The 25,228-nt window shown below is 42.7% G+C and overlaps 3 protein-coding genes across 3 annotated transcripts in view; 2 read left to right on the top strand and 1 right to left on the bottom strand.

The window, feature by feature from the left end:
* Nucleotides 1–1,576, top strand: part of MDN1 (midasin AAA ATPase 1) — a 156,996-nt gene extending 155,420 nt beyond the window's left edge. The window contains exons 101-102 of the mRNA XM_036247864.1: nucleotides 435–577; nucleotides 1,301–1,576. Of these exons, the coding sequence (XP_036103757.1) occupies nucleotides 435–577; nucleotides 1,301–1,489 (332 nt within the window). The 3' untranslated portion in view covers nucleotides 1,490–1,576. The remainder of the gene's footprint in view (nucleotides 1–434; nucleotides 578–1,300) is intronic.
* Nucleotides 1,577–6,761: 5,185 nt separating this feature from the next.
* LYRM2 (LYR motif containing 2) lies at nucleotides 6,762–9,265 on the top strand. The gene is made up of 3 exons (XM_036248808.1): nucleotides 6,762–6,832; nucleotides 7,527–7,667; nucleotides 8,128–9,265. The coding sequence occupies exons 1-3, from the start codon at nucleotides 6,788–6,790 to the stop codon at nucleotides 8,206–8,208; spliced, it is 267 nt and encodes an 88-aa protein (XP_036104701.1). The 5' UTR covers nucleotides 6,762–6,787; the 3' UTR covers nucleotides 8,209–9,265.
* A 6,330-nt stretch (nucleotides 9,266–15,595) lies between these two features.
* Nucleotides 15,596–25,228, bottom strand: part of ANKRD6 (ankyrin repeat domain 6) — a 66,672-nt gene continuing 57,039 nt past the window's right edge. The window contains exons 13-16 of the mRNA XM_036248398.1: nucleotides 24,607–24,759; nucleotides 18,037–18,150; nucleotides 17,292–17,418; nucleotides 15,596–16,167 (exon numbers count right to left, since the gene is read on the bottom strand). Of these exons, the coding sequence (XP_036104291.1) occupies nucleotides 15,596–16,167; nucleotides 17,292–17,418; nucleotides 18,037–18,150; nucleotides 24,607–24,759 (966 nt within the window). The remainder of the gene's footprint in view (nucleotides 16,168–17,291; nucleotides 17,419–18,036; nucleotides 18,151–24,606; nucleotides 24,760–25,228) is intronic.

Below are 25,228 nucleotides of genomic sequence, written 5' to 3' on the forward strand. Positions count from 1 at the left end.
ATAACTAATTATCTTTAAACCAATTTATAAACAAAAAACAGAAATCAGGTACAAGAAATTAGCAAAAATTTAAAAGAGACAGTTCCAGGTTTCCAATGGGGACTTTCTTCATTATAATGGCCTCCTCAGTAATCCATCTTCTGTTTTAGTGCTCATGTACCTTGCTGTCCAGTGAGGTTGATCTAACTGTGACATTCCCTGAAACAGGACTGGTAAATTGGTTTATTGACAGAAGCTCTGTATGCATGCAGCCCCTGACTCAGGCATGTGAAATAACATCTAAGTAGAGGCTCCTTTTTACTTGTGTCCAGCATTCATCAGTTCCAGAGATGTGTTTGATGTGAATAGTAATAGTACAGAGCAAGGGTACACTAATTTGTCTTGAGGTAGTTTCGAGTTACAAAAATGGGTTTCTTTGCTCCGTGTTCTACTAGACACTGCGCAGCTCCTCCTGGTGGTCTCCGATGGACGTGGCCTCTTTCTCGAGGGCAAAGACAGAGTCCTGGCAGCAGTTCAGGCTGCCCGGAACGCCAGCATCTTTGTCATTTTTGTTGTGTTGGATAATCCCAGTTCACGGGTAAGTGACGACTAAAAGCCATTTTTCTGGGCATACAGTGGAGGTGCTCTTCAACCTATTCTGTCTCAACTATGGCCCGAGTTGCACCATCTTACCCAGAAGTCCTGATATTCACAATGTTTGGTCAGGTACTGTTCTAGGTACTTTATAACTGTTATCTTTGTAATAGTCCATCGAGGTGGGCATTATTCCCACTTTGGTGAAGGATGGAAAGCCAGGATTCGAACTGAGTCCAGAGACCATCTTCTAACTACTTCGTGTGCCAGCTCTCGGCACCGGGCCCTGTCCTTGTGGGAATGTAGAAAGCCCTTTCCAGTTACTCATACCTCAGCAGCGCCCTCCTCTGAGCAGGAAGATCAGTCCACAGGGCAGTTCTGTTCCAGGGGAAGCACTGTCTCCACAGGTCATGTTAAGGCCTAGATAGCAAGTTGAAGATTTAGTATGAATCATTCCAAGTTGAGGATGGGACACGCCATCACAGGGAAATGAGGTTTTCTTATACCCCTTTCCCTCCCCTTCAGGGTCTGTTCTCCCTTTAGAAGGGGGGTGCTCAGAAAGATCTGCTTCCTTCTCACTGAGTTCTGAAATTTAGTTTTACTTAATAATGAAAGCTACTTTCATATGCAGGAATTACACACAGGAGACCTAAAAAGTCAGCAAAAGAGATCATGGTAGAGCTAGCCAAGGACACTGATTTTATTTCAAAATGTCTTCTATTGACAGGATTCTATCTTGGACATTAAAGTACCAATATTTAAAGGACCTGGAGAGCTACCTGAAATCCGATCCTACATGGAGGAGTTCCCATTCCCCTTCTACATAATTCTTCGAGATGTGAACGCACTCCCCGAGACGCTCAGCGATGCGCTCAGGCAGTGGTTTGAGTTGGTGACAGCCTCTGACCACCTGTAGACCAGCAAGAACATAGTCCAAAGTTGAGACGTGAAACCACGGTCAAGATGTCACACTTCTTGCCCAGATGCTCCCTTTTGGACAACTGTTTCTGAACTCACAGCTCTAAAATATATTTTATCTTAGATCTGATTTATAAAAATTCACTGAACAGCTACAAAAATTTGTATTGCAATGTATGTTTTTACATGATTTCAGAGCATAGAGAAAACGCTCAGGTTCCTTGCTTTGCCTCGGCTACTGTTCCTGTAACAGACTCGGGGCAGCAAAGGAGCAGCAGGTATCTGGTCTGGTGCCCGAGAGGAGGTCAGCCCCAACCTTGGGGCCCAGCTGTCTGCTTTCCCTTGAAGGGACCCTGGACACCTGCCTTGAGGAGATGCTGCCAGGAGCACGGAACTGTGCCAGTCCTGGGGCTAAAGGCCTGAAGGGAGCTGCGCTTGTGACCTCACTCTGTGGTGTGGCTTTGCCAAGCCCAGTGTGGACCCAACAGCTGCAGTTTTTACAGTCTGAGTGTTCTTACTGTGCTCACATGAAAGGAACCACCTTGTCTTCAAGGGTAGACAGTTGTATGTGTGCTCATAAAGCAACCAGCTATCGTGGGAGCTCAAGTCATCAGAGAGAGAAGGTCCCTGGGCTGTTACAAGGAAGTGGCTTTTCAGTGTCCTTCACATTTGCTGCTTTGGGAGACTATGCAATGATGGAAAGATGATTGTCTCTTGTTTATTTCATTCTCTCGGTGCCATAGTCCCTGCTATTGTAGTAATTTATTTCTTTAGTTCCTTTTTTCTTAACAGTTAAGGGGAAGAGTCATTCCTCACACTGCTTTCAAGCTGGACTGAGCCAGTCTCATTCTGGAAAAGATAGGCTGTATCCAGGAGAACTAAGCAGCTACATCAAAATGTATCGATGGCTTTTAGGCAAGAAAGCAGTGCTTGAATACTTGAAACTGTGCTGTCAGAACGTTGTTTGTAGACAATATGCCATGATGTAATCACCTATCTCCACGTCTGTTATCAAGTTGCACTGTGAAGTTTGCCACTCTTTTAGGGTGGTCATCAAAGACAGATTGCTTGTTGTTTAACCGAGTGTCCTAAAGCATGTACCTGATGTTATATCATTATTTTTTATTCTAAAAAGCTATGCAGCTTATATTCTGAAAACTATTAAAAAATATACCACTGGTGTTGTAAGTTGTGATCATTCTTAGAAATCCAACAGGAGTACAGAGGAGGAAGGATCTTGTCTGCTGGGTCAGTCAGCTGTCACTGCCTTAGGCTAACATGACCCCCAACATCAGTGGCTTTACATCCAGTAAGGGTTTACTCCGTACTTGTTTCCATGTCCATGGAGGGTAGCTGCAGCATGCGGGCTCGTGATGGTGGAGAAATGGCGAGTTGGTGCGGACACAGTGGCTGCTAAAGATTCTGTTCCAAAATGACACGTCTCTTCCACTCAGATTTCATTGTCCAAGAGCCTTTATGGGACAGGAAGGTTACTCTTCCACCAGGGTGTGATCTGGTAGAGAAAGACACCAACATTATGATAGTGATGGAGTGGTCTATCATCTCTACCTTTACCTGACAGCACCTTCCAAACCGGAGCTTCTCAACTGGTGTGCTAAGACAGCAACTCCCGTACCCCTGGGGGATCACAGGGTCTGGGACAGGAGGAATTCCAGTAAGTAGCTACCGAAGAGTGCCATTTTCAGCATGTGCTGTGATTGGGAAAAGGGTTAGAAATATGGGAACAGTCACAAGAAACCCATCAGGAACTGACGGGGTGCAGGTCAGACAGACCCTGGCCCAGGGTAAGAAGCATGAGTCACTTAGAAGGTACTGGGGACATGCTTCCTGTGTCACACTCGCTACTTATTCAGTCATTACATCTGCCTTAACTTCTCTTTCTTCATCCAAACCCGAATCTTGTCTGCTCTACCTTCTGGACATTGATCTTATCCTGTCTTCCCTTTTGCTCTTTTCTGACTGCACTGCAGCTGGAATTCTTCCACATCTGTGGCCTAGAGTATTAAGTGGTACCCCAAAGTAATCACTGCTAGCTCCATTTCATCCTACTCAGCATCCAAGGAGATCTTTTCAAAAGTTCCTCCAGGGGTCTCTGTTGTGAAGAGGATATTTATTATTAGCATGACAACTTTGCTGTCCTTTCTCTCCCTGCATCCCCACCACACTATTTGATCTGATCACAGCAGACTACAGGGATCCTAGAATCTGTCCACGTTCTGGGTATTTCATATCTGGAATTCTTTTACCTACTTTGCCTTTCTGACAAACACAGCTCAGATAAGTCTTCCAGGAAGAATGAGCTCCCATATTATGAACTCTGACATCTGTAACACTTCATTGGACTTACGTGTCTTCCTGCCCAAAGCATGAGGCTGAGGACAGGGAGCATATATGACTCATAACAGTATTACCAGTGTCTAGCATAAATGTTCCTGGAAGGGAAGAATAAATGGGATAAAAATACCTGTTCTCACACATTTATTTATAGATTGAACAGTCAACATTTTAATAAAGATCCTATGATGATTTAGAGGGAAATGATATAAAATATTTCTAAAGGTTATACAGAACATTAATAGTATAAGATTTGTACAAGAAATTACAGGGGAGTCTTCTTGCCAGATAATAACAAAAATTAAAAGCAATGTAATTAAAAAGAATATGTATAATTAAATAATATAATTTAAAACGAGATGAAATAATCCTAAACAGATTATTCAAATCCTAAGAGAATTTACCATATGGGCATCACAAAGTCCAGGAAGAAAAATAAACTATTAAATAGCATCCAAATTATAGTTTAGCAGCTGAAAAAACTTAAAATCCGCATCATGCCATGAATAAAAATAAATTCTAGATGGATTAAATATTTTAAACATTTACAATGAAAAAGTAAAACTGAAAAGCCTCAAAAGATAAATATACATTGTATACTAATGAAACAAAGTCATGACAACAAAATAAGTGTAACTAAAAGTGGTCAGGAGGACAGATACATGCAAAAAAATAAAAACTAGACTATCAACTTACACCATATACAAGAATAAACTCAAAATGGATAAAAGACTTAAATGTGACTCATGAATCCATAAGAATCCTAGAAGAAACTGTAGGCAACAAAATTTCAGACATCATACACAGCAGAATTTTCACTCATACATCACCTAAGGCAACAGAAACAAAGGAGAAAATGAACACATGGGACTACGTCAAACTCAAAAGCTGCACAGCAAAAGATACAATCATTAAAATGGAAAGGCTACCCACTGTATGGGAGAGCATAATTGCCAATGATATATCAGATAAGGGGTTCATTTCCAATATATATAGCGTGCTCATACAACTCAACAAAAGGAATACAAAGAACCCAATTAAAAATGAGCAGAGGAACTAGACACCTCTCCAAATAGGACATACAAATGGCTAAGAGACATGAAGAAATGCTCAACATCACTAATCATCAGAGAGAAGCAAATTAAAACAACAATGAGGTATCACCTCACACCTGTCAGAATGGCCGCCATCAACAAATCATCAAACAACAAGTGTTGGCGAGGGTGTGGAGAAAAGGGGACTCTAGTACGCTGCTGGTGGGAATGCAGACTGGTGCAGCCACTATGGAAAACAATATGGTGTTACTGCAAAAAATTAAAAATTGAACTTCCATTTGACCCAGTGATCCCACTTCTAGGAATATACCCTAAGAAGCCTGAAACACCAATCAGAAAGAATATATGTACCCCCATATTTGTAGCAGCACTATTTACAATAGCTAAGATCTGGAAACAGCCCAAATGTCCATCAGTAGACAAATGGATAAAAAAGCTGTGATACATGTACACAATGGAGTACTATGCAGCTGTAAGAAAGAAAGATCTCTTATCCTTTGAGACAACATGGAGGGACCTGGAAAGTATTATCCTAAGTGAAACAAGCCAAACAGAGAAAGACACGTATCATACGATCTCACTTATTTGTGGAATATAATGAACATAACAGTCTGAGGAATGGGGTAGTCCCAGAGACGTGGAAGTGGGGTATAGACTGACAATCCCCAGAAGAGGGGGTGGTGGGGGAGAGATAAACCACAGAACTTATATGCATGTTTGCATGAACAATGGACATGGACAACAAAGCTGGGGACAGGGTAGGGAGGGATGGGGAAGGGGGAATCAGTGGGGGGAAAAGGAGAAACATCTGTAACAAAAATTAAATATTTAAAAAAATACTTGCTAAAAATTAAAAAAAAAAGTGGTCAGGAGGAGTATTTAACTTCACTAATATTTAAAAGAAAAAAATCAAGTTGCTACTGATAGACAAATTCAGAAAAAGTGATCATGGGGTAAGCCTGGTAATGCTCAAGAAAGCTCATTATTTGAGGGTGTACACGTGCCACATCCTGTTCTCAGTGCATTACATATACAACAATGGAGGGAGATGCTATCATCTCACTTCACAGACGGGGAGAGGTTAAGTTGCCAGAACACAACTAGGAAAAGGGGGCACAAGATTCCAAAAAGCGAGGCAACAGATAATTGAACATTTTTGTAAATGTTCATCAAGTAAACAGGTAATTGAATGAACAGGTTTGGTTGTATTTTAATTCAGAACAATCCTATTTGGAAAAGTAATATAGCCAGATTCACTAACCCCACTTATAGTAATATAACCTAAGTGCTTGTGTGTGTTTTGGGGAGGACAAAATAATTATGAAGAATTATAGGGATCTGCATTTCCTTATTAGTGATACACAATTATTAAAACTGCAATGGGGCAGCCATTTAAAGACTCGGAACTAAGGAGGATCTTGAAGGCTACCAAGCTACCAGGAAAATGATTGCAAAAGAAAGAGTGGATGAGAATGTGAAAAAAGAAGAGCAGGACACAAATTTTAAATAAAATTAACATTTAAACTTCTAATATTTCTAACTACACACATTCAAAAAGCTCAAAAGGAGTACACCAAAATAATTACCCCCCTCACCTCCAAAAAACTTGAACTTCCATTTAATGAAACTCATAACCATGTGACAAGAACTGTGCTACGTGCCCGTCCACTCTTACTTCATTCTCAACAATCTCTGACACAGAAATTGCCATCCCACTTTACCGATGAGAAACTCAGGCTAAAACAACAAACTGCCTATAAGTCTACTGAGCTCCTGATTCTAAATCCCTGCTCTGCAGGCCCTCTCCCAGGAAACCTAGCTCGCCCCGCCCCTTGTCCCGCCTCCACTTCCGCTCCTGCGCACTATGACAGCACTGCCTGAAGGACATGGCCACTTCCCGCTTACCCCCAGCGACACTAACGCTAAAGCAGGTACCAGCTGTTCTCACGGGTCCTTCTAGGAAAGCTTTCCCGGGTCTAAGCTCAATTCTCCGTCTGTTCCCTACACCCAATCTAGGAGGGCGTCTGGGAGCCGCGGGCGGTCCTGCGCGCGCTCTGATTGGCCTGGGCCGGAGGGGGCGGGGCGCGGGGAGGACAGGGGCCGTGCGCGGGTGGAGACCTGTCTTCCAGGCTCCAGGTTCCAGCTCCAGCTCCAGCTCCAGCTCCAGGCTCCAGGCTCCAGGCTCCAGGCTGATGGCGGAGGCTGGGCAGGCTCTTGATCTCAGAGCCTGACGCCTCGGCTGCCCAATGCCCACTGTGAAAACTGCTCTGCCTGTTATCCTGAGCTATGGTAAAGAGCAAACGAGGTTACCAGCGGATTTTAACATCTTGTTAATTTAGAAAAAGCGCTGTTATTGTGGTTACAGTTTCTAGGAGTCTGATAGCCCTTTCTTCTGCCCGATAGCCCTTGATTTTAAGGGTTCTTATGTTTCACGGAGGAGTAAGCAAACAGCCCAAATAAACTTGTCGTTTTATTAAAAGGAAAAAAGAAAACAGAATTTTTCTTTGCCCTTTTCAGAATTAAGGACCAAAGAGAAGTTACCTGTTTACAGTTTGGTCTGCGAAAGTAGAGCCCTCTGGGCTGTCGATTGTGCAGTTGTAATTGCCATTTCTCCTCCCTGTACAGTTCTTGAGAAGGCAACAAGTTCTCCTTCTCTACAGAAGGATCTTGCAAGCAATTCGACAAGTTCCAAATGATTCTGATCGCAAATATCTGAAAGATTGGGCAAGAGAAGAATTCAAAAGAAACAAAAGTGCCACTGAAGAGGTAAGAACAAGACCATATAATGACAGGCCCAGACCCTTTTTTGTATTGTTCAGTGAATTTGAAAAAATGTTTAGTAGGCATCTTGGACTATAAATGTCACTGAGATGGTATATCCTCATCATGGCTCTAATGTTACTGATTTTCCACTGTCTTAAATATTTAAAATTTTACAGTCTTTGCTACAGCTACATTCTATACTAGACTAGCATCAACTGACTTTTCTCTTAACATCCCGCCCCCTCACACACACACCCACAAACAGATTATAAATTTTACAGCATGATGGTTTGGGAAGAATGACTGATAAACATTGTGAACTCCTGATTGTTAGCTTTTGGCTTCCCTGATATGCAGCAGTTTGAATTCTCAGTATTGGTTCTTGACTTTAACAAATACAATATAACAGATGTGCCTTGATTAACCAGGTAAAATAGTGACCAGATTTCACTTTCTCCTACAGGATACAATCCGGATGATGATTACACAAGGCAATATGCAGCTCAAGGAGTTAGAAAAAACACTTGCTTTAGCAAAATCTTAACTATAGCATTATCCCGAAAGATTTTCAAAGTCTCCATGTGTCTTGTTGAGGTTAGGCTCAACGACGGCAGCCCAAAGCCAAGTCAAACTGTTTGTATGTACAGCACTCTAGCAAAATATCAGAACATGGAGCCTGGCATGTCACAGAGCAAAGAAAAGCCCCATCGGAACAATTGCCGTAACACTGAAAAACATATCCTATATTTTGAAAATATTTCTGGATTTGTCAGAAGGTTTTGTAAAAAGCAAAAAAACCTGTACAACAAATGGTTAATTAGAACATAAAACAATACTCAACACCATTATTTATCTGGGAAATGCAAATAAAAACTACAATGAGATACTACACACCCACTAAAATGGCTGTAATTAAAAAAGGAGAGGGTAACAAATCATGGTGAATATGTGGAGAAATTAGAACCCTCATACATTGCTGGTGGAAAGAAAAAATAGTGCAGCTACTTTGGAAAACACATTGTCAGTTACTCAAAAGGTAAAACATAGTTACCTGACTCAGCAATTTTACTCCTAGGTTTCCAACCAAGAGAAATGAATACACACATCTACAAAACACTTGTACACAAATGTTCATAGCAGCAAAATTTCATAATAGCCAAAAAAGTAGAAACAATCCAAATGCCCACCAACTGATAAATGGATAAATGAAATATGGCATATCTATACAATAAAACATTATTCAGCAGTAAAATGGGGAATGAAGTACTGATACGTGCTACACACAGATAAACCTTGAAAACTTAAGTGAAAGAGGCCAATCACAAAAGATCATATACTGTTTAATTTCATTTATATGAAATATGTGGAATAGGCAGAAAGATTAGTGGCTGCTAAGGCTTTGGGTGGAATGGGGAATAACCTGATCTAGGTTTTCTCTGTGGGGTGATGAAAATATTCTAAAGTTAGATTTTGGTGTTGGTTGTACAACTCTGTGAATATACTAAAATCCATTGAAATGCACATTTCATATGTATAGTATATGAATAATACATCAATAAAGCTGTGTTTATTTTAAAAAATTTTTTTCCTTGACCCAGAGACGTGGAAGTGGGGTGCAAACTGACAAACCTCAGAAGAAGTGGACGTGGGGGGAGGGAAGAGATAAACCACAGAACTTACACGCATGTACGTGTAAACAAGAACATAGACAATGATGCTGGGGCGGGCAGGATTGGGAAGAGGGTATCAATGGAGGAAAAAAAATCTGTAACAAAAATAAAGTTTTTAAAAAAATCAATAATTTTTACATGTTGAAATGATACATATTTTTTAAAATGATATTTGGGATATATTGGGTTAAATAGAATATTGAAATATAAAAAAAATTTTTTTTCTTTATTGATTTTAGGAAGAGAGAAAGGGAGATGGAGAGAGAGATAGAGAACATCGATTGACCACCTTCTGCACACCCCCATTGGGGATTAGGCCCACAACCTGGGCATGTGCTCTGATCGGGAATTGAACCAGGGACTTCTTGGTGCATGGATCGATGCTCAACCACTGAGCCACACCAGCTAAGCTATTTTCTGATTTTTAAAAAATTGAGATATAATTGACATACAACATTGTACAAGTCAGTAAAGTTGTTTTGAAAAACAGTATGAGATGTAGGATTGAGAGTGTACTGACCGCAGGAGATAACCTGGAACTTTCTTGAAAATTCTTCTGTATTACCCTTCAGGGTTATTGAGGTATGTTCTTCAGATGTGTCATCATCTGATACTCGGAAAGATCACTACTGGGATTCTAGATCTTTGTTGGAGAGGGAGGAGAAAGAAGCTTAATGAACACCTTGAACACCAAAAGAAGAGGCAGTTTCTTTTTAGGCAACTTCTGGATGAAACTAATATGATTACCTTAACATGCATGTACAAGTACAATAAATCATTAGGGAAGACCCTCAGTGCAGTAGGTTCTCCAGTGACAAGAAAAAACAAAGAGTTTGAAGAATACATGAGAGAAAGAAGTGGATTTAAGAACACTTTTGAGAGACCGAATGTGTAACAATTTAGTCAAAGTGACAGTTCGTGGTAAGAGGCTGGGATTGGCAGTCCTGCAGACTGAAGTCCTCTGTTCATCTACAGAACAGATCTAAAAAATTAATCCAAGAATCTGACCAGCACCTGAAAGATACAGAAAAAAAATACACAGATTGAAAAATGGTATCTAGTATTGGACTGTGTGCCCTAGGCCAGGCATATGCTAATGGTGGCATATGTCAGTGACCTGCATGGCCAGGGTCCGCCTCCAGGTCCCACAGTATCAGAGTCCACAAGACAAAAGAATTCTGAATACTCTTCCACAGGGTAATCTACTAATTCAAAACACTTGCATGAGACAATCTTTAGATTTTTATAAAGATGTGCATTAGTCAACCTACTGCAAAGCCATCTGATGAGAAAAGCATTTGTGAATAGTTTCTGAACAGAGAACACTTTATGAATATTCTTTATGTAGCATGGTTGACATACACACTCAAGTATGGGCTGTCTCTAGCAAATTTTAAATCCCCAAACTAAACTCGTCCTTTTATGAGGCGAGGACGTCAGTGACGTGATGTTCTTCCCAGCAGTGGTGTAATGGAAGACAGCACATTTGTGGTTTGAATTTGCAAGATGCAAATACCAGACTCCAAGAAAACCTAACTTGGAGTTTGTTTTGTTTTTTAAAGTTGGTAAAACACTGAAAATTAAATTATTACCTTCCAGAAGCTAAGATTATAACAGACAAGCTTTTACTTCATTTCTAAAGAACAGGTTATTTGTTCACTTATATGCTTTGAATATTACCTCTGAATTATAGGCCAAGTGTGTTGTTTAGCCTAAGATGACTTATTTAGCAATTTCTTCTCACATATGAAACCATGGTCATTAACTAAGATGCTGGCCAGGTAGAACTGCTAGTGAAATACATTTTATTCACCATCTTTATCAGTCTTCTGCATCAGACAACAAATTACCTTCCTGGTGTTCCATGTAAACTACTCTTGTTTGAATGTGAAGGTTTTGTTCCCAAAGTTTAATTTTAAGAAGTCTGAATGTTCAGTATATGCATTTGAAAATAAATCAATCTTTGTATTAAAAAAATTTTTTTTAATACAAAAGCTTTCTAGTAAATGAGAAGTGGCTAAGGCTCTTTATCATTTAGCATATTGACTGCCCCTGGGTCATTTCCCCTTTGAAATGTGCCATCAGGTTGGAAATGTTAAATTAATGGCACAGGCAATGCTATGAATGTGCCTGCAGAGACAGATGGCTGAAATCTGAGGGAAGCAGAACGCATTTCCTGGTGCGTGTATTACTGTAGTCACGGAAGCAGGCACTCGAGCTGAGAGGCAAAGACCCCTACTTACCTCAGTTCTCTCCCATGGAGTAAGGAAAATGCTGGTAGAAAAACAAAAGGAAGAGCTCACATGTCCTTTGGGGAAAAAGTGTTGGGATTATGTAGAATAAGATCCAAACAGGATAAAAAGCAAATTGTCACTCTGCCAACTAGAAATTGCCATAAGCTATTTTCTTCCTTGAGTTGGGTATTTGAGAAATAATACCACAATTAAATTAAATCTATTATTTGTTTATTGAGAAGAGTGAGTCACTTTTTACCCACTCTATTTTGTACTTTAAAAAGTGCTTTGCTATACTGTGTCTTGCTTTTGTGTTTTTAATTTAAATTAGTATATTCACATTTTATAGTCACAATATTTGACTTAATATAGGAAAAGAATATTTCCCCTTAAATAAAATTACAAGATACATTTTTTTTTTTTTCATCCTCACCCAAGGACATTTTTCCATTTTTTGTACAGACAGAGTGGGAGGGAGAGAGAGAAAGAGAGAGGGAAACATCGATGTGAAAGGGACACATCGAGTGGCTGCCACCCACACGACCAACCAGGGCCGGGGACAAACTGCAACCGAGGTACATGCCCTTAGCAGGAACCGAACCCGGGTCTCTCCGGACCGCAGGTGGACGCTCTAACCGCTGAGCCAAACCGGCCAGGGCACAAGATACATTTCTTTTTATCCTCATCTGAGGACATTTTTCCATTTTTTGTTCAGATAGAGTGGGAAGGAGAGAGAGGAAGAGAGAAACATCAACGTGAAAGGGACACATCGAGTGGCTGCCTCTCGCATGACCCAACCGAGGCCGGGGACAAACTGCAACCGAGGTACGTGCCCTTAGCGGGAACCGAACCCGGGTCTCTTTGGACCGCAGGTTGACGCTCTAACCACAGAACCAAACTGGCCAGGGCAACAAGATACATTTTTAGTGTCTTCTTTTCTTGTTCATAAAATGTATTTTAAAAGGTCATTAGTTTTTTTTTTATCCTCACCAGAGGACATTTTTTCATTTTTTTGTTCAGATAGAGTGGGAGGGGGGGGGGAGAGAGAGAGAAACATCAATGTGAAAGGGACACATTGAGTGGCTGCCACCTGCACAACCCAACCAGGGTTGGGGACAAACTGCAACTGAGGACAAATATGCCCTTAGTGGGAACCGAACCCGGGTCTCTGGGGACCGCAGGCCGACCCTCTAACCGCTGAGCCAAACCAGCCAGGGCAATCATTAGCTTTTTAAAACTGGTTTGTCTTTTAAGTCTTAATTGGTCGGCTTTTATATCACAAAATGAATTTTATTTAGGTTTTAGGAACAATATGTTGGTCAAAATAATGTTATCTTTGCCTGCATAAAATTACAAGTAATGTTATCCTTCTTTGTTCAGTATTTTCCAAAAGGTCAACAGTTTAAATAAAACATTTGTTTAAGCTTGCACTGAGAAATCTTTCCATGTTACATAAAGCTTTAAAAAAAATTTTTTTTTCAGGCAGTTCACCTGGTCTCTACTTTAAAGCAGATGTATTTAAATTACACTTTTATGGAAACAGGGTGAAGTATGCTTGGGTGAAGGTACTCTCAGGAACCATAAAATCTGGTTAGCTACACAAATGAAAATGTAGACTAAACAAGTATTCACACTTTCATGTTTTAAATAAGGAATTTTGTATTCATAGTGTTGAGAACCAAGTCTAATGCTTGGAAGAGAGACAAATTCAAGGTGATAAAAATATTAAATGGAAGACAACATACCTCTCAAGTATCAGTGCTTGACTGAAAAAAAGAAGGTATAACATGAAAAGATCACTTCCTTTATTTTGGGCTCCCAAAGTCAAAAGTAAGATTAGAACTGATATTCAGTCTATCACAGATATGTACTGTACTCAAATGCAATAATGCACTAACAACAACACACACAAAAAACACTGCAATACTGTACAAACCTTATGTATTTTACATAATTTTCCCCAGTTACTGAAAGTCCCAGCCTGTTTGAAACATGACCTACATGACAGGCTATAAATTGTTAATAGTTCTGCTTCTTTGGAAAAGTGCTATTGTGGCATTTGCTCGTTTTAGCTGATAGCATGAGGGAAAGATAAGGAAAAATACACATTGGACCCATAGCTGAGTTTTTGACAATACAGAGCAAAAATAGACCAAACGTAAGTTAGAAAACTTACTGCATTGGTCTTGAGACGCTGCCGTCTCTTTGGGTTAGAAGGTGGACTGACCCTGTTCTATTTCCTTGCCTCTGTTATAGGTTTTCCCATCTTTGAGAGACAAGATCTGTGTGCTCCGCAGGCAAGGTACATTTGACCTTTCTCATTCTTCCCTAGTCTCTTCCCTAGCTGTGTCTTAGAAATACCCAGGTCACAATAACAAGCTGCCTGCTTCGGGTGGGTAGGATGGGCACACAGTCAAATACCTCCCACCAAAGCACACTATGTTCTGAAGGTACCATCTAGCTCTACAATTCTGAGACTCTGCATTAGGAATAAAAAGAGGAAAGTACCCCTAACAGGTAGCAACCCCCAGAGAGTCTCTGGGGAAGAACCATTGATCTACACAGTAGCTGAGGAACAAGACAAGCTTACAAACATGAAAATAAGCTTGAGAGCATCAAATTAATTCCCTATCCAGGTTCTGTAATGCCGACATATGTCTACATGGATGAGGAATGTCTATATCCATAGATTGTCACTATTTAGGAAAACAAAAACAACTGAGTTTGGAAGGCAAAAAACAAAGGGACTTTGTTTTTCTGAGTATTTCCATGTCAAGAAGTCACTGTTTTCTTTTTGGCTCAATGAGCAACGTTTTATTCAAAATTACAGATAGTAGCTCCTCAGTTCCTGTGTTTATAGAACTAGAACTGAGGTTTCTATGCATACATGGAATTTTGAGGAGATAAATGTAATACCACATTCCATGGGACAAGAAGTCTGGAAGATAATTCAATTCAAAGATTCAATACACCCAAGCTACTTTCATAACTTTGTATATTGTACCGAGCAGGGTACACGCCTTAGGGCTCTGTGAAGCTGAAGGGTGGAGGTCTAACTCGAGCTGCTGTGTTAGTTACCTTGTTGTGGTCACTGCGAAGCAGTGGGAGGGCTTTGGAGGTTTTTCAATGACAAAACTCAATGAAAAATGAAATACTTCCAAGAAATAGCCTAGTTTCTTTATAAAATACAAACCAGTAAACTCAAATTCAGAAAGGTACTCTGAGATAAATGGGTTTGATTCTGAAGAGGTTGTAGAAGTTCCACGTAATTGTCATGTGAATTTCCCTCCCATTAATCTGCTTTAAAATCACAAGGATTGACTGTAGTATTTCTATATTTTGTCTGAAAATACAGAAAACATGATAAAATGATTTGAATTGTTCTCATTTGAGTTCATTAACAAACATTCCCAGTGCTATTACCCAATGACTTGTTTTTAAAATACACACTGACTTTTCAAAACATTTTTAATCTATACTGGATCTGGTGACATCATGAAAATCTCTTTCTCCTCAAAATCTGTTACGTTTTCACCGGGTTAAAATATCAGCATTCTGAGAATTGCGCATTTGGTAGAGGGTTTCGCGCCTCTCAGGGACGGCTCCTCCAGAAAGACCCTTGTCTAGGCACAGCAGGTGTGTTGATATGAATAACTGCTTGATTTGAGTTCACAGGGGATTAACTTGCTTCTGATTTATATTATTTTGTACATCCTGAATGTCAGGGTTTAGGCTTACACATCATTCAGTTTCTTAGTTTCTCACTGAATCCGAGCTTTTGAACTTCCGATGAACCTGGACTGAGGTTTGAAATTTGCAAAGACACCTGAAACTAAGCAAGCTTTCCCTGGTTTCGGTTGAATTGTTGAAGTCTTCATGACTTCAGGGCATAGGGAATGCGTGTGTCTGGCACGTTTCAGAAACTGGTGATGCTCTAAAGGCGAGTCTGCTCCATGCACGGTGACGGGCACCGCAGGCGCAGCTCCGGGCGTCCTCGAGGGCCCCGTCTTGTGCCGCTTCCCACGTCCTAGTTTTCCTTCTGCACCTTCGTCCTTAGTTTAGCAAGTTCCTCCTCTAAACTTTTAATATGTTCCTTCAGTGTGGCCTTGTCCTGCTGGGCTTTCTGACTGGCTTGGCTCCGTGCTTCTTCAATCTTCCTTTCATACCACTTTTCCATCTGGGTAGCAACAGCCTCAAAAAAGTACTGCGTGATCTCCAGGGCCTGGGAGGTCTCTCGGACGTGAGGGGCAGTCCGCTCGCTGCCTGTGGCGGGGGGCGGCTGCCCGCCAGTGGTGCCGGGCGCTGGCGGCTGGGCTCGATGCCTCGTCTGCCCACTTTTCCCTGACTTCCTGGTTTGGGTGCCTCGGTCGACGCAGGGCCCGGGCTGCTGATCCCCTCTGGCTGCCTCTTTCAAGGGCAGCAAGGCTGTCTGGACCTTGACATTCCTCAGTCGGGAGCCTGTGCAGTCCGAGGAAGACAGCTCTGGCTGGGGTCTGTGCGCAGCAGTGGAGTTGAGGGCCTTTTCCTTGGGCCTGACCACCTGAGGGGAACTGTCAGAAGCTGCCACTGGACCTGCCGTCACCACGGACTGTTCCACACCTGGTTTGGGAAGGAAGACACAAGTCAGAGCAAATCCAGTCACATGGCTGTAGGTCAGCACCCGAGAGTCCTTAGGACCCTGTAAACCGCCAGCCTTCCCAACCACCAACCCGCGTGCCCTCCTCCGCCCTGCCCTCCCCTCTCCTGATGACCACCTTGGCTTGTCAAGGCTTCACGGACACGGTGCTAGCCATGCTGGTGGCATCTAAACCAAAAAAGCTGCTGGCCTTTCCTTTAGCCTGTCTCAATCCACCCTAGAAGGCTCTGGGTACCATTTCCTGATTGCTAGGGATGGCAGCTAACCAACTGCCTCAAAACAGGACTGGGCATTTATCCACCAGAATGACATCCCCCCCTGACTTCTGGGCCCTCTGCACACCACAGCCCGTTACCAGGTCCCTGACCCAAGCGGCAGTTCTGAAAGGCGGTCGTATTCCCCACACTCAGAGCTCCAGCCCCGGCTCCGTAACTAGTCCTAGCATGAAAAATTTGCCGAGGACTTTCCCCATTGTTATGAGCACAAAGAAGATAAAACCACAGTTCCAGAGATGGTATGTGGTAACATTAGACCCTCGACGTATCAAAATCCCCCATGGAAGCTTAATTGCTAAGTATCTAAATGTCCTCAGAATTATCACTGAGGGTGATCCCTGTGGCTAAGGTAAAGATGCTTTGCTGGAAGCATCTCTTACCTATCCCCTGAGGCAGCTTCGATAGAGGAAGTGCACTTAATGAGGCTTTACAGAGTTGGACAAAGGTAAAAGGCCAGTCACAGAGGAGGAAGGGGGAAGAGGTACAAGGGCACCTGCTGAGGAGACAGACATCCACTCATCGCCCAGTATCTTTGGGGCCCACTCTGACACCATCAACACTGTACCTGAAGCACTGCTATCAACGATCAAACAATTCTTTTATTCCTTCATTCAAATATTTTTGAACACTTAGAGAGGAGTGCTTTATTGCTACATAGGAACTGAGTATTCAGTGGTCAGCAAAACCTGGTCCTTGCACCACAATTTACTTTGCAATCCAGTCTTTCCCCAGCTCTGTCATGTGCAGGACAGAACAAGAGCTGGGGGTTTCATAACCTTGGGGTGGAATGGCTCTCTCTGCACGAGGGTTACCTGTAGAGGACTCGCAAGTAGACGGTGCGGATTTAGCCCTAGAGGCCCTAGAATCTCCGGAAAGCTTCAGTTCCAGATTCTGAATCTTTAACATGCACCAGGTTTTTAATTCATCCATCAAGGACACCTAAAAAAAAAAAAGCCACACAAAACAATCAGGTGAATTTAATACTAATGAATCGAAGTATCAAGAACGGACGTTTTAATTATGAGAGTTGAGAAGCCCAAAAGTTGTGGACAAGCCACCCCCCCACAGGCCACACCCCCTTCTCTGCTTGCCCCCCACAGGCCAGGCATCACCGAGCACCCAGGCGGACACTATAATCTTCATGACATGACTTAAAGCCCAGACACCCAGAGCTGCCCAAGACTTCCCAACTAAGTATTTCTGCCTGCTTAGGAGCATGAACTCCCTACACACACAAGTGCTCACTTTATGTCTTTGTCCTGAGTACACCACACACAGCAACCCAATCTCATTCAACAGAGTAGTGGCCCCACAAATACACAACACCCAGAAATGACTCAGGGAGACACCCCATTTCCCCCAGCGTGTTCTGTGAACTTTCCCATCCCCACCTATCGCTGGCATGTTCAGCAGCAAACTTGAACCAAGACAGGTCCCTTCCTATCAGCCTCACTGCAGAGTTATGCAAACGACACGCATTGTAATGCAAACACATTCAGGGGGCCTGGGCCTGAAGTGCGGTAAATCACAGGGGAGGACAGGCAGACTGGCTCGCACCTGTCGCTTCTCCCCCTCGTGCTTCTCGGCGTCTGCGTGCTGCTGCAGGCGGTTCAGGCACTCCGTTCTCTCTGCTGAGAGCCGCTCGACCATCAGCTTGTCCAGAACACGCATCTAGGATTCAACGGGAAAGAGCACATGACTGAGATGGCCCAGGATGGACCGCCGAGGAGGGGATCTGGGTACCAAACAGGGACCAGAGACAATGCAAGCAAACCTCCCCACTCCGTCTATCCTGTTTTCATACAGTAGTCATGGGGTTCATGTCTCAGAATCCTAAGCAGGAGTCCATGTAGGCCAATGTTTCTTTTTCTCACCTGTTCAAGTTCCTAAAGAGTTTGAGAGACTAGGAATGCACAGTAAATATAAAACCGGAGTCAATGCAGACCTTGTAGGTAAAAGAGAATTTCTATAGGTCTCAGAACAGTGTTCCCATGACGATGATTGAAAGGAGAAACTCTTTTTTTTTTTTCAGGCACTGTTGTATGTACTTTATTTATTTTTTTAATCTTTATTGTTGGATGTAAAATGTATTACAGATGTTCCACATTTTTTCCCCCATTGACTCCCTCCTTCCCACTCCCGCCCCCCTCCCACCTTTTCCCACACTATTGTCTGTGTCCATTGGTTATGCATATAAGTTCTTTGGTTTATTTCTTCCCACCCCCCCCCTCCCCAGCCCCTTTCCCTTTGAGGTTTGTCAGTTTAGCAACCAATTTGTACTTCTTAATCCCTTCACCTTTTTCACCCATTCCCCCAAACCCCCTCCCATCTGGCAACCAACAAAATGTTCTCTGTATCTATGAGAATGTTTCTGTTCTTCCTGTTCATTTTGTTTGTAGATTCCATTGTTGATAGATATGTATTCATTGCCATTTTGTTTGTTCATATATTTTATCTTTTTCTTCAAAAAGACCCTTCATCATTTCATATAATAACGGTTTGGTGGTGATGAGCTCCTTTAACTTTTTCTTGTCTGGGAAAGTTTTTATATGGCCATCGATTCTAAATGACAGCTTTGCAGGATAGAGTAATCTTGGTTGTAGGGTCTTGCTTTCCATCACTCTGAATATTTCTTGCCACTCCCTTCTGGCCTGCAAAGTTTCTTTTGAGAAATCAGCTGACAGCCTAATGGGAACTCCCTTGTAGGTAACTAGCTGCCTTTCTCTTGCTGCTTTTAAGATTCTCTCTTTGGCCCTGGCCAGTTTGGCTCAGCGGTTAGAGCGTCGGCCTGCGGTCCTGAGAGACCCAGGTTCGGTTCCCGCTAAGGGCATGTACCTAGGTTGCAGTTTGTCCCCGGCCCTGGTTGGTTGTGCGGGTGGCAGCCACTCGATGTGTTCCTTTCACGTTGATGTTCCTCTCTCTCCCTCCCACTCTACCTGAGCAAAAAATGGAAAAATGTCCTCGGGCGAGGATAAAAAAAAAAAAAAAAAGATTATCTCTTTGTCTTGAACCTTTTGCATTTTGATGATGATGTATCTTGGTGTGGGCCTCTTGGGGTTCATCTTGTTTGGGACTCTCTGTGCTGAAAGGAGAAACTCTTGCTTCAACTATGAAGCTATTCATTCTCCCTTCAAATGTTAGCGGCGGCCCAAGAGGTAGCGAAAGAAGCCGGACACTCAGGGCTTTCATTCAGCTTTCCCAGGGAACAAATCCTCTTGGTGCTTCATTAGAAGTAGGCCAAGCAAGCGTGAAGAAGGCTCTGGAAGGCGTTCAGCGGGGCTGCTTCAGAGAAGGAGGCCCTCTGGGTGCCCTCTTCATCTGGACATTGCCTGCAGGGCCCTAACGCCCTACAGAGCTGCACCTTCACTGCGCTGACCAGCTCCAAAGAAGAGAAAGGCTTTGTTAGGGGAGCCAGCCCCTGAGGGACCCACAAGATGATCCATACTCAGATTTTTGGAAAAAAAAAAAATACAGCATCAGTTCTGGAGATGTGGGGAGTACCTTCTGTTCTGTCTCTTCAGCCCTCATGATTTTCTGTGAACTGCTCCGTCTTCCACGATTAGCAGCCCACCCCCCCCCGCCGTCCCCTACATAGACGGCTCTGCCAAGACCACCACTTTGATACACGGCTTTGTTCCTGGGCACGCGGGTCAGGCCAGAGCAAGTGCCTGCTGGGCCACAGTCCTTGCCCTGCGATTTGGAAGTAGGACTAAGAGTCTGCGCCCCAATCCATCACCTTCCAGAGCCAGAGAGAGGTCCTGGAGACATCTCAGCATTCACTCCTACAGTCCTCTTTGGGCTTACGCTAGCTAGGGTTTTCATTCACAAAACAGTCTTAACCAACATACTATGGCTCTAAGAAAAGATTTCTTAAATGAGCTTTCCACTAGACGCAGATAGCAAAGCTTAAAAATGTTCCACCTCTTCACTTATATATGTAATCTAAAGAACAGAATAAATGAACAAATGAAAGGAAACAGACTCATAAATACAAAGAACAGACTGACTGATGGTTGCCAGAGGGGAGGGGCCTGGGGGGCTGGGTGGAAAAGGTGAAGGGATGAGGAGCACAGACGGGAAGTTACAGAATAGTCACAGGATGTCAAGCACAGCACGGGGATACAGCCAATGATGCTGTAATAACTATGTAGGGTGCCAGGTGGGTACAGGAAAGACCGGGGATCACTCTGTAAAGTATATGATTGTCTAACCACTATGCTGTACACCTGAAACTAATACAAAATAAAATTTTAAATTTATTGATTTTAGAGAGAGAAGAAGGGAAAGAAAGGGAAGGAGGGGAGGGAGAAAGAGACAGGGAGAGAGAGGGAAAGAGAAAGAGAGAGGGGGAAAAAACATCAGTTTGTTGTTCCACTTATTTACTTATTCATTGGTTGACACCTCCTGTATGTGCCCTGTCAGGGGCTGAACCCACAACCTTGGCGTATTGGGATGATGCTCTAACCAACTGAGCTACCTGGCCAGGGCCAAAATAAGTGTAAACTGTAATTAAATATTTTTAAAAATATGTTTTATTGATTTTTTAGAGAGAGGAAGGAAGAGAAAGAAACATCAGTCGACTGCCTCCTACACACACCTTACTGGGGATGGAGCCCGCAACCCGGGCATGTGCCCAACAGGGAATCAAACCAGGACCTCTTAGTCCATGGGCCGACGCTCAGTCCACTGAGCCACATCGGCCAGGCAATAATATATTTTTTTAATGTTCAACCTCACCAACAAACAAGGAAATAAAAATTAAACTTTAAATGTCCTTAATTTGGCAAAAACTTTGAAGAAATGATAATATTAAATGATGAAAAACTCAGACACTGCTGGTAGCATATCAATTGGTGCAACCTTTTTTAAAATAGGTTTTTATTGATTTTTTTAGAGAGAGAGATAAAAACATTGATGAGAGAGAGAAACAGCAATTGGCTGCCTCCTGCACACCCCCTACTGAGGATGGAGCCTGAAACCTGGGCATGTGCCCTGACTGGCAATTGAACTGGGACCTCTCAGTCTATGACACTCAATCCACTGAGCCACACTGGCCAGGCGGTATAACCTTTCTATTAAGTAGTTTGCCAATAATTATCAAGAGCTGTAAACATATTCTTAACTTTGGATCCAGTTATCCCAATTTTGAGCAAATAATCTGAGAAGTAATCAGTACCTGAAAAGCAATCAAAACTTTATGCCCGCCCTGGCCAGTTTGGCTCAGCGGTTAGAGCATCAGCCCGCAGACCAGACCAAAGAGTCACGGGTTTGAGTCCAGTCAAGGGCACATACCTCGGATTTGGTTCGGTTCCTGGTCCTGGCTGGGGTTGTGCAGGAGGCAACCAATTGATGTGTCTCTCTCACGTCGATATTTTTTTCTCTCTCTCTCTGGCTCCCACCCTCCCTCCTACTCTATCTGAAGATAAATGGAGAAATATCCTCGGGTCAGCATTAAAAACAAAAAAGTTTATGCCCCTAAATGTTCATCATAGAAATGTAAGTGAAAAATTATAAGCAACGTTACAGTCTAACTAAAAGTAATGGTTAAATAAACTACGTTGGCCTGGCCGGTGTGGCTCAGTGGCTGAGCATCAACCCATGCACCAAGAGGTCGTCAGTTCAATTCCCAGTCAGGGCACATGCCCAGGTTGTGGGCCCGATCCTCAGTGCAGGGTGTGCAGGAGGCGGCCAATCAATGTTCTTTCTCATCGATGTTTCTATCTCTTTCTCCCTCCCTCTCTATCTAAAATCAATAAAGAAAAAAATGTTATAAATAAATAAATAAACGATTAATATGCTGTATTAATATGCTGTACTATGAACCAAGGCCAAGGGAAAATGTTCCTAATATAAAATTAAGTTAAAAAAAGCAGGCAGCATAATTGTGGAACCTCCACACACAGGAATAGTACTTCACCATTAAAAAGTACATCATAGCTTTAGATGTTTAAGACAGCTTACTAAATTTAAAAGTAAGCTAAAAAAAAAAGCAGAGCATGGTTCCATTTTTGTTTAAAAGTGATAATGTCATAGGTTACTATCTATACACAAGAAAAACCTATGGGAAAATACACCAAACCAAGAGTAAAGAGATCTCTGAGAAGAGTCAATATGAAAGATTGTTGTGCAATGTGAAATTTCCCCCCAATAAAAATGTTATTTTGTAAGTTAAACTATTTTTACATTTCTTACTAATTTACAAAGGGAAAATGTACCTTTACAATGGCAAGATAGTGGTTACCAGCTTATCCAAATGATCAAACTGAGCATCATTAATAATGTGCCTCCTGATGTGATATAATTTGAAGTTTACATCATTGACTATGAAGTATTCTTGCCAAAAAAAAATGTCTAACCTGAATCTAAATAAGCATCTACACCAGTGGTTCTCAACCTTCCTGGTGCCGCGACCCTTTAATACAGTTCCTCATGTTGTGGTGACCCCCAACCATAAAATTATTTTCATTGCTACTTCATAACTGTAATTTTGCTACTGTTATGAATTGCCATTGGAAATATGTGTTTTCCGATGGTCTTCAGTGACCCCTGTGAAAGGGTCGTTCGACCCCCAAAGGGGTTGCGACCCACAGGTTGAGAACCACTGATCTAGACCAATGTTTCTCAAACTTTAGGTGCACCAGCATTACCTGAAGGTCTTGTTAAAACACAGGTTGCTAGACATTACCCCCAAAGTTTTATTCACAATAAAACTAAATTCAGTATATCTGAAATGAGGCCCAAATCTGCATCCCCTCTCCCCCCTCCACCAAGTCCTCACTGATGCTGGTGCCGCTGGTCAGGGGACACTCTGAGGACCGCTGCTTGAGACTGCCTCTCAGTTTATAGACATGCCGGGTTAGAGGAACAAGTTAGATAACACCACAAAGAAACCACCAGAAAAATCCAGAACACAGAGCACTCTGTACAACAATCGGCCTGGGCTCTTTCAACAGTTAATACTATAGGAGGGGAAACAAGCTGAAGGAAGGAATTGGGAACTGTCCCAGGTAAAGAGATCACAGTAGTAACGCAAATTCACAGAAGAGTCGCTGGATCCTGGGCTGGCATTTAAAATGAAAACCTGATAAAAACCACTATGCGCCCTGGCCGGTTTGGCTCAGCGGTTAGAGCGTCGGTCTGCGGTCCTGAGAGACCCGGGTTCGTTCCCGCTAAGGGCATGTACCTCGGTTGCAGTTTGTCCCCGGCCCTGGTCGGTTGTGCGGGTGGCAGCCACTCGATGTGTTCCTTTCACATCGATGTTTCTCTCTCTCTCTCTGTTCCTCTCTCTCCCTCCCACTCTACCTGAACAAAAAATGGAAAAATGTCCTCGGGTGAGGATAAAAAAACAAAACAAAAAAAACCCACTATGCTGTACACCTGAAATGAATACAAAATATTGACTGTAAACTGGAATTAAAAAATAAAAATTTAAAAACAAACTAATCCAGCTATAAAAAAAAAAAAATTTGGGAGAATTGAGAAAATCTGAACTGGGTATTATACCATTGTTATCAATTTTCTCAGATATGATGGTGGTGAAAGTCCTGAGTCAATGCATCGAACATACTCGGAGGTGGGGGCTCATCAGTGCAGCAAGAGGGAAGCGTGTAGACACCAAGCAAAGGTGGCGGCCCTGAGCCCGGCCCAGGCGGGCCATACGGGCATTCCTCATACTCTCATCTCTACCTTCCTCTATGCTTGAACATTTTCAGAATAAAAAGCTTGGAAGAAGAAAAAACTTTAGACATGATCACTTTAATTTTGTGTGTAATGGGAAAGGGGTGTGGAGCACATAGACGTATAAAAAGACTGGAAGAAAATAAACCCAAATATTAATACTGTTTTTTCATCATGGTAGGCTTATAGAGGATTTATTTTCCTTTCTAATTTTCATACCTTAAAAAATGCTCTGTAATAGGTACATATTACTTTTATAAACAGAAGCACAAACATGTTCTTTAAAATTTTAAATAAACAAGCGTTAACAGAAACACAGAGCTGGCCCCTCCCTGCCAGCCCACCGACAGGCTCAGGGCAGTTGGCAGAACAGAAGTGTGCTCGGGTATCTGTCCCATCCCAGCTCCCACCAGAACACCTCTCCATGCAGAGGCTGAGGGGCTCACTCACTTGGTGCTGGGTCTTACTCTCCATGTGCCCCAGCTTTGTATTCATTTTATCCTGAACTGATCCCAGCTCCACTTTGATCTCCTCCACAGTGGCCTCCAACTGATTCTCCAGCTTGCTGATCAGGGGCTCACATCGACAACCATTTACTGGCGCCTAAGAGGAAAACAAAAAAGGAACCAATCCAACTCATTTGTTCCTTCAAGAAATCGGTTTTGAGTACCCATCTTATGCCATTATAAGTACTTATCAGCACAGCAGGGGGTACAGAGGATGAAGACACTCAGCCCTGGCATAACTGTGGAATGTCCCATGGGCCAGATGTTGGGTCCAATAGGCACTAGCGGATTCAGAGGGGATAGTGTGGTCCCAATCCTTGGGCTGCTTTTATCCACACCAGGCCCTCGAGATTATCTAGTCACTATCTAGCGACAGGTTTGTAACCCCTCCGCTTGCCTGGGCCCAAATGACAGCAGCTGAACCTCATGGTTTAGGTGGCGTGGGCCATCTGCCTTCTCCTCAGAGCTCATATCTACTTAAGCCAATGCCTAAAGTGGATGTCAGCCCCCAGACATAGTGTCCAACAGCCAACTTGCTGAAGGCCTCCAGTCCCATGTCCGGCTCG

Source organism: Molossus molossus, unplaced genomic scaffold, assembly GCF_014108415.1.
Source record: "Molossus molossus isolate mMolMol1 unplaced genomic scaffold, mMolMol1.p scaffold_m16_p_8, whole genome shotgun sequence".
Lineage (NCBI taxonomy): Eukaryota > Metazoa > Chordata > Mammalia > Chiroptera > Molossidae > Molossus > Molossus molossus.